An 8,751-nucleotide genomic window follows, 5' to 3' on the forward strand; every position below is an offset into this window, starting at 1 on the left:
ATTAGCCTAGTCACATACTATGGAATAATAAATGGCTTGAAAAGGTAAGTGATAACCATAAATAATAATAATAATAATAATAATTAAGTTAAATGTCCACTTCAAGAGAAGTTTCTTTTCTGACCAAGACAATATATCAACACATATGAGGATCTATGGACACATCAGATGAATTATGGTTTGAAAAAAATAAATTAATAGAGGCCAAGCGCCCATGGCTCATGCCTGTAATCCTAGCTACTCAAGAGTCTGAGATCTCGGGGCTGGGATGGTGGCTCAGTGGTAGAGTGCTTGCCTTGCATGCATGAGGCCCTGGGTTCAATTCCTCAGCACCACATAAGAAAAAAGAAAAAAGCCGGAAGTGGCGCTGTGGCTCAAGTGGTAGAGTGCTAGCCTTGAGCTGAAGAGCTGAGGGACAGTGCCAGGCCCAGAGTTCAGGCCCCACGACCGGACCCAAAAAAAAAAAAAAAAAAAAAGAGTTTGAGATCTGAGGATTGCATTTCAAAGCCAGCCTGAGCAGGAAAGTCCCTGAGATTCTTATCTCCAATAAACCACTCAGAAAACCAGAAGCAACACTGTGGCTCAAGTTGTAGAGCACTAGCCTTGAGCTGGAGAGCTGAGGGATGGAGAACCCCGGAGTTCAAGCCCCATGACTGACAAAAAAAAAATTAATAGTACTTCACCTCAATAAACCAAGCATGAAGGACATTTTTTGGCATCCTAGCTATATGCAGGAGGACAGAAGTATAAGGCTCATGATCTGAGGCTCATCTTAGAAAAAAAAAACTTAAGACTGTACAAGCAAAACAGATCTGGGAGCATTGCTCAAGTGATAAATGTGCCTGTCTAGTAAGCATGAGAGTTAATATGTCAGTATATATATAAATGAACAAATAAATAAGTAAATAAATAAATAGAAGGAAAAGACAAAACTTAAAACAAGTTTGCATTTGTTTGATTTAGGTGCAACATAAATGAATAGATAAGTTATTTTCACTGCTTTATGTGACTTTTATTTCCTTCACTGAGTTTTTTCTGGGAGCTCCATAATAATATTTGATGCCTTGAAGCACCTGGAAGCCTTACCAAATAATAACCAGAGAAACCAAAAATTATTAGACAGAATTAATAAAGATCCAAGTGAAAATTAATGACGTGGTACTAAAAGACCACTACAAACAATTGATAAAACAGAGTGTGTTTTTTGAAAAGATAAATAAGATTGACAAACAACAAAACTAACAAAAAAGAGACAGAGAAAGCAAATTAATAAAATCAGAGGAGAAAGAGGATATTCAACACACAAAATTCAGAAAATCATCAGGGAATATTTGTAAATTTTATGTTTCAATAAATTTGAAAACCTAAAGGAATGAATAAATTTCTTCTAGCTACATATGCACTATCAAAAGTGAAGTGAAATTATTTCGATAAATATTATTTTATATGATCATATGCACATGGCTATTGAGGCTTTGTGATCCTCTCCTAAGAATATCCTCCTTCGGTTTCACTGTGAGAATGTCTAGAAACCTGTTTATCACCTCCCAGTGAATTATTTTTTTTGTCTTTGGTCACCCAGGGTGTTTACTTGTAGATTACAGACACATTCTAGTTACCACAAATGAGGAAACCATGCAGCTTATGTTTCTTTAGTTCATATTTACTTTGGGTGATATAATTTTTAAAGTCTTTTTAAATGTAATTTTATTGTCAAGGTGATGTACAGAGGGGTTATAGTTACATATATAAAGTAGTGAGTACATTTCATGTCAAACTTGTTATACCCTCTTTCATTTTTCTCACTTCCCCCATTGCCCACATCTTCCCCCTACAAGTTATACAGTTCTTTTCCAACATATTGTCTTGTATCGCTATTGCATTGGTTTGCCCTTTGTCTTTGTCCTTTTCATTGTTATTGTTGTTTCTAATATACTATACGATTTCTCATTTCTTTTTGTTTCTCCCCCCCGCCCCCATGGTTTATCCCCTGTTGTCACTGTATTTGATTTTGGTACCCTGGGTATTGTATATATGTTGATCTAAATTAGGAAAGGGAAGGGGAACAACAAAATGGTGAGTCCACCTCTTTCATTTATTTAAATTTAATTGTACAAAGGGCTGAAAGTTACCTAAATCAGGTAATGAGTACATTTCTTTTTGAACAGTGTTACCCCTTTCCCTCATTTTTTCACACTTTTCCCCCTCACAACCCTCCTGCCCCCAAGTTATAAAGTTCATTCCAACATAATGTCTCGTGAGTATCTATGTTGAATTGCTTCAGCCTTTGTTGCACCCTTTCTGTGATTCCTCTTGCCTTCCCCAAATCAGATAAACACATAAAAGGCAAAGTGTATAGAAATCAAAAACAGTGACAAAACAGAATAAACCCAGGGGGAAAAAAGAAAGAAAGAAAAAACAATTGAAAACAGTGCAATTAAAAAAACTCTTGTTTCCATTTCCTGGAGTTCATTTTGATGGACATCATTTTATATGGTCATATGCACATAGCTATTGAGCCATTATGATTCTTTCCAAAGAATATCCTCCTTTAGTCTCACTGTGTGAATGTCTAGAAACCTATATAATTTATCATGTCCCAGTATATTTTTTTCTTTTACCATCCAGGATGTTTACTTGTACATTTATAGGCACATTTTAGTTATCACAAATGAAGGAAACCACACAACCTATATTTCTTTGGTATGGGCTTACTTTAAATATAATTTTTCCAAGTCTTTCTATTTTCTTACAAATGATACAATCATTTTTTCTGAGATTAAAAAGATGTTTAATTATTTTTATTTGTTGCTGTTTTTGTTTTCTTGGCTTTTGTCTTGTTTGTGAATTTATTTACCTTTAGGAGGGCAAAGGTGTCACAGAAAGGGTAGGACAAAGGGTTAACAAATGTAGCAGTGGTACTCACTAGACACTATGTTGAAGATGAGCTAGATAACTTGAGGGTGGGTACAGGAAGAAAAAACTGGGAGAGAGTGAGGGCAAGGAATATATTCATTACCTGACTTATGTAACTGTAAGCCCTCTGTGCATCACCTTTACAATAACAATTAAATATATATGTATATATGAGTATGTATAATGAAGTGAAAGGATATAAAAATTTCAACAGGTCTATAATAAGCAATAAAATTGGAGTAATAGCAAGAAGTTCTCCCAGAAAGAAAATCTCAAAAGCTCACTGCAGAATTCAAGTAGTTTTTTTTTAATTAAATATATTTTTATTGTAAAGATACTGTAAGAGGGATTACAGTTACATGAACAAGGTAATGAGTCCATTTCCTATCGAGCATTGTTACCCCCTCCTTTGTTTTGCCCCTACCATCCCTTTCTTCCCCACCTCCCCAATTCCTCCCTCAAGTAGTTCTTTGAACAAGACTTCCACCAGTGCTCTTCAATCTATTCAGTAAAGTGGGAATGACACCAAACATACCATTTAATCCAGCATTATTCTGACAACAAGACTAGATAAAGACCAAACAAAAAATATTATACAGCAATTTCTTTGATAAACTTAGATACAAAATTGTACAATATCATTGTAAACCAAATTCAACAATGTATCAAAGAAATCACACACCATGATCAAGATGGTTCCTTCCCAGTCATGACAGTGTGGACCAGCACATACAAATCAATAAACATGAGTCAGCACATCATTACAATCAAGCACATGGCCATCTCAGATGCAGAAAAAGTGCTTGACAATATTCAAATTCCCTTTGTGAGAAAAGCCCTGAAAACCTAGGAAGGAAGGGGCAGCCCTCTAAGTAATGAGGCGATAAACAACAAATGTGCAACCAACATTATAGAGAACTCAGAAAAACTGATAGTAGTTCCTCTGCAATTGAAAATGACACAAGGGTGCCAACTCTCTACTTATGTTTAATGAATTCTTAACAAGAACAGTAAGGAAAGAAAAAGATAACTGAAACAAATGGAAAAAAATGAAGCCACATAATATCTAATCCTACACTTAAAAGACCCAGTAGATCACACCTATTATCCTAGCTACTCAGAAGGCTGAGGATTGCAGTTCAAAGCCACCCCAGAAAGAAGAGTCCATGAGACTCTTCTCTACAATAAACTACTCAGAAAAGCTAAAAGTGGAGCTGTGGCTTAACTGGTAGAGAGCTAACCTTGAGAACAAAGAAGCTCAGGGACAGTGCCCAGGCCCTGAGTTCAAGCTACAGAACTCTCGCAAAAAAAAAAAAAAAGACCCCAAAAATGCCATCAGAAAGCTCTTAGATCTGTGAATACTTGTCAGAATAGCAAGATATAAAGCTAGCAGTTATTAGGAAAATGAAAGTCAAGACCACCATTATATGGATGCATGTATGCTCTAGTTTGCAATAATATAAAGGTCTACAGAATCACATGTTGGAGGAAATTAGAATGGAATATAATGTACACATATTGAAAATAATACAGGCAGGATACACTGATAAGGACTGCTTTGCTAGGAAATGAGTAAATGTTAGTAGTTACCTATTCCAGAACTCAAAAATTCCTTTTTTGTGTACCCAAAAGACATTGTTGCCTATGTATCCCAAAAGAAATAGAGAAATACACTAAATTGTTCAGCAATGACTCTTAGGAGCAAAACAAAAAAGTTATAATTGACAAAAAGGCCCATCAATGAGTAAATAAGATATTATCTAAGATAACCACTCTATATTCAAACAATGGATATCATCTAGTAAATATAAGATATTATTATAAATAGATAAATAATAAGAATAAATAATAAGATGTTAAAGATAAACATTGTATGTTCCCACAATGGTGTATCATATAACAGTGAAAAATAAATGAATCATAATTATACTAATATATTGGACATGTCTTAGTAACAAAATGTTGAATGAAAACAGCCCCAAAATATTTACAAAGAGCAGTATATTTTATATACATTTACAAACAGGTAAATTTTGAAATATGTGTATTTAGACATTCACTTATGTGAGACTGTTATATGTTATTTCCTAAAGAAAATGTGTGGTGAACATAAAATTCAATCATGAATTTTAAGGTCAGAAGGTAAGAAAGAGAGGGCATCAAGGAACATAAATGGCTATAGATCATTGGTAAATTTACAGGACTTGAACAGAGAGGCAGGATCAGGAGATTTCACAATATTATTTTTAATATTTAATATTTAATGAAAATGAAATAAGCTCTGTACATTGGCTCACACTAGTAACCAAGTTCCTCAACTGACAGAGATTCATTCAGAGGATCACAGTTCAGAGCCAGACCAGGCAAAGAGTTAGCTAAACCCCTATATCTCAATCAATAAACCAGTTGCGGTATCAGCAAGCCTGTGGTCCCAGATAGAAGTTAGACCAGGTATAAACTAGAGAATTTGCTTTAAAAAGAACTTTAAAGCAAGAAGTGTGGCTCAAGAAGTATAGTACCTACCTAGCACATACAAGGCTCTGAGTTCAATCACCAGTGCCATCAAAAGAAGGAATGAAGATAAAGAAACTGAGCACCAATTGCTTACACTTATAATCTTAGCAAGTCAGAAAGCTAGAATCTGAAGATCATAGATCAAAGCTACTATTGTGAGTAGTGCTAAATGAACATGTGTGTGTTGTACTTGGATATTTATAGCCTCAGTTCTAAGAAGGTTATTGTATGGCATAATCTTAGATATCCAACAATGGATGAATGGATAAAGAAATTGTATCTATACAATGAAGTATTCCTCCAAAAATTAATAAAATTTTGCCAATTGTACAAAAATGGAAAAAACTGCGGGTCATCTTGCTGAGTAAAAATGAGCACAATATTTTATGTTTGCTCCCACATGTGGAATATAGGCTTAAGACAAACAAATATGCAGGCAGAAAGACAGGAAGATTCAAGGGGTGCTTTTTGGAGATGAAACCAGTAGGGGACAATGAGACAAGGAAGGAGAGTTGGGGGTAAATAAGATTGAAGTATATTATATATGTGTATAAAAGTGTCATGATCAAATGCATTGTTTTATACAGTAAAAAGTAAATGTATATTATATATGTGTATAAAAGTGTCATGATCAAATGCATCATTTTATACAGTAAAAAGTGATCAAATGCATTGTTTTATACAGTAAAAAGTAAATGAATATTATATATGTATATAAAAGTGTCATAATCAAATGCATTGTTTTATACAGTAAAAAGTAAATGCATATTATAAATGTTTATAAAAGTGTCATGATCAAATGCAATATTTTATAAAGTAAGAAGTAAATATCCAGGTACATGAAGGTCAAAGAATGTTCCAATAAGTAGCTGCAGAACGCAAATATTCTCAGAAGCCCATGGAGGTTTTCCCAAAATAGATCATACTTGAAGTCACAAACAGATCTTTAACATTTTTAGAAAGTGGAAAGAGCCTGATATTTTATCAAGTCACAATGGAATTAAGATAAAACACAATAACAAAGGAACCTACTGAAAATAATCAAACAAAGAGAGATTGAACAATATATTGATAAATAGCCACTAAGTCAACACAAACATAATGTTTGTGTTAAAAACTGCTGGATTAAATGGAAAAAGATGGGGCTGGGAAGATGGCTCAGTGGTAGAGCGCTTGCCTTGCATGTATGAGGCCCTGGGTTTGATTCCTTAGCACCACATAAGCAGAAAAAAAAAAAAGCTGGAAGTGGCACTGTGGCTCAAGTGGTAGAGTGCTAGCCTTGAGCTGAAGAGCTGAGGGACAGTGCCCAGGCCCAGAGTTCAGGCCCCACGACCGACTCAAAATACAAAAATAAAATGGAAAAAGATTTAGGACACAAGCTTACGTTGTTGGAGTAACCAATATCAATTTGGTCTAATTGGTAAATAATAAAATTGATGCCTACAAATTTTCACTTAGAAGTGAAGATGCCCCTCACCAGGCTGCCTAATGCCCCCTTCACATCTTTATTCCTCAGAGTGTAGATGAAGGGGTTGAGGGTAGGAGTCACCACTCCATAGAAGAGAGCCATGAACTTGGGCTGGTCCCTGGAAATGGAGGAAGAAGGTTGAAGATACATGCTAAAGGCTGGGCCATAAAATAAAAGAACTACAATGAGATGAGAGGAACATGTCCCAAAGGCCTTTTTCCTTCCTTCAGAAGATTTCATCTTCAATATAGCACGCCCAATATATGCATAAGAAGTCAGAATCAAGCATAGAGGAACAGCTAATAAAAAAACACATACCACAGACAGTGCAAGCTCATTAGCCTCCTTTTCACCACAGGCAGTCTTGATCAGAACTGGCATCTCACACACCAAGTGATCCAGTTGATTGTGACCACACAGGGGCAGTTGGAAGGTCACTGTGACTTCTGAGAAGGAAAAAGCCATTCCACCCAACCACACGAGGGACACTAAGAGGAGGCGGGTGCGCTGGCTCATGAGGAGGGTGTAGTGCAGGGGTCTGCAGATGGCCACATAGCGGTCAAAAGACATCGTGGCCAAGAGCAGGCTTTCTGAGCCCCCCATTGTGCTGTAGAAATAAAGCTGAACCACACATGCAGTGTAGCTGATTATCTTTGTAGAGCTCCCCAAGCAGAAAAGCATCAGAGGGACGATGCTGGTGGTGTAGCACATGTCCAAAAAGGAGAGGTTGGTGAGGAAGAAATACATGGGACTGTGGAGACGGGGGTCTAACCTGGACACCAGGATGATGGCGATGTTTCCCAGCAAGGCCATGGGGTATGTGATCAGAAGAAGAGCAAACAGAGGAAGCTCCAGCCATGGACGGTCAGCAAAGCCTAGTAGAATGAATTCTTTGGGGTGACTGTCATTCACTAGTGTCATTATCTTAGAGTAGGATGATGACAAAGGCACAATAGGCTAAAACTCCACTATGCTTTGGACATGCAAACACAGAGATGAGGTACAAAAATTGAGTGACAAATGATATGAAGGGTATGGAACCAGTTGACTCCTTTTCTCCTGACACCATAAATTAGAGGGAGTTCCCAGCCACCAGTGAACTACACAATCTGAATCTCAGTTTTTTATATTGTACTAGAAGACTAACAAGAAAGGTGTCTTTAAAATAATGTAGACCAAACTCAAAGGGGATCACACACAAAAGAGATATGGCTGTGCTCTCATTTTCAAACTTCGTCATCCATGCAAAACATCAGCAGAAGTTGTTAAAATGAAGTTTCTGGGTTTCTATCTCCAGGTGCCTGTTAGCACAGCTGTGTCACCGGGCATTGAATCACATGGCTCCTCTGAAATGCTGCTGCTAGACATTGCTGCAAAGGTAAAAAGAGTTAAAGTTTTAGGGTAGGATTCATAGAAAGAGCAGAAAATCTGGAATCCATTAGAAAGGCACAGTCACCAACATTTTGTCATGGAAATTAAGACAATGTTGGAGTTAAATGATCTATCTTAGCTACTCAGAATTGAACAGGATGATGAGACAGGGTCTCACTGTATTGACCATGTTGGTATTGAATTCAGCAGCTCAAGTGATACCCTGGTCATCCGTCATTAGCCAGTACAGGAACTACGGGGATGCGTTACCAGACCCAGCTTAATTTTACCACCAGTTTCCTAAATTACCAGTTGTGGAGGTTGGATCACACAGATATAATTTCCTCCACACTTAAGAATTATGTGTTTATGGGGGTTTTTTTCTGACTTAAATGCCTGAATTAGACTTGGAGCTTTTGTTCTTTCAATGTCACCATTTACTTAATTCTTCTGTCTTGTAGGAATTTTATCTTATTGAATGG

The 8,751-nt window shown here is 36.5% G+C and overlaps 1 protein-coding gene across 1 annotated transcript; it reads right to left on the bottom strand.

Moving 5' to 3' along the window:
• Positions 1-6,880: 6,880 nt before the first annotated feature.
• Positions 6,881-7,819, bottom strand: LOC105997052 (olfactory receptor 2B11). The gene has a single exon (XM_013031328.1). The coding sequence runs from the start codon at positions 7,817-7,819 to the stop codon at positions 6,881-6,883; it is 939 nt and encodes a 312-aa protein (XP_012886782.1).
• Between the last annotated feature and the right edge of the window lie 932 nt (positions 7,820-8,751).

This window comes from Dipodomys ordii, unplaced genomic scaffold (assembly GCF_000151885.1).
Source record: "Dipodomys ordii isolate 6190 unplaced genomic scaffold, Dord_2.0 Scaffold138, whole genome shotgun sequence".
Taxonomy (NCBI): domain Eukaryota; kingdom Metazoa; phylum Chordata; class Mammalia; order Rodentia; family Heteromyidae; genus Dipodomys; species Dipodomys ordii.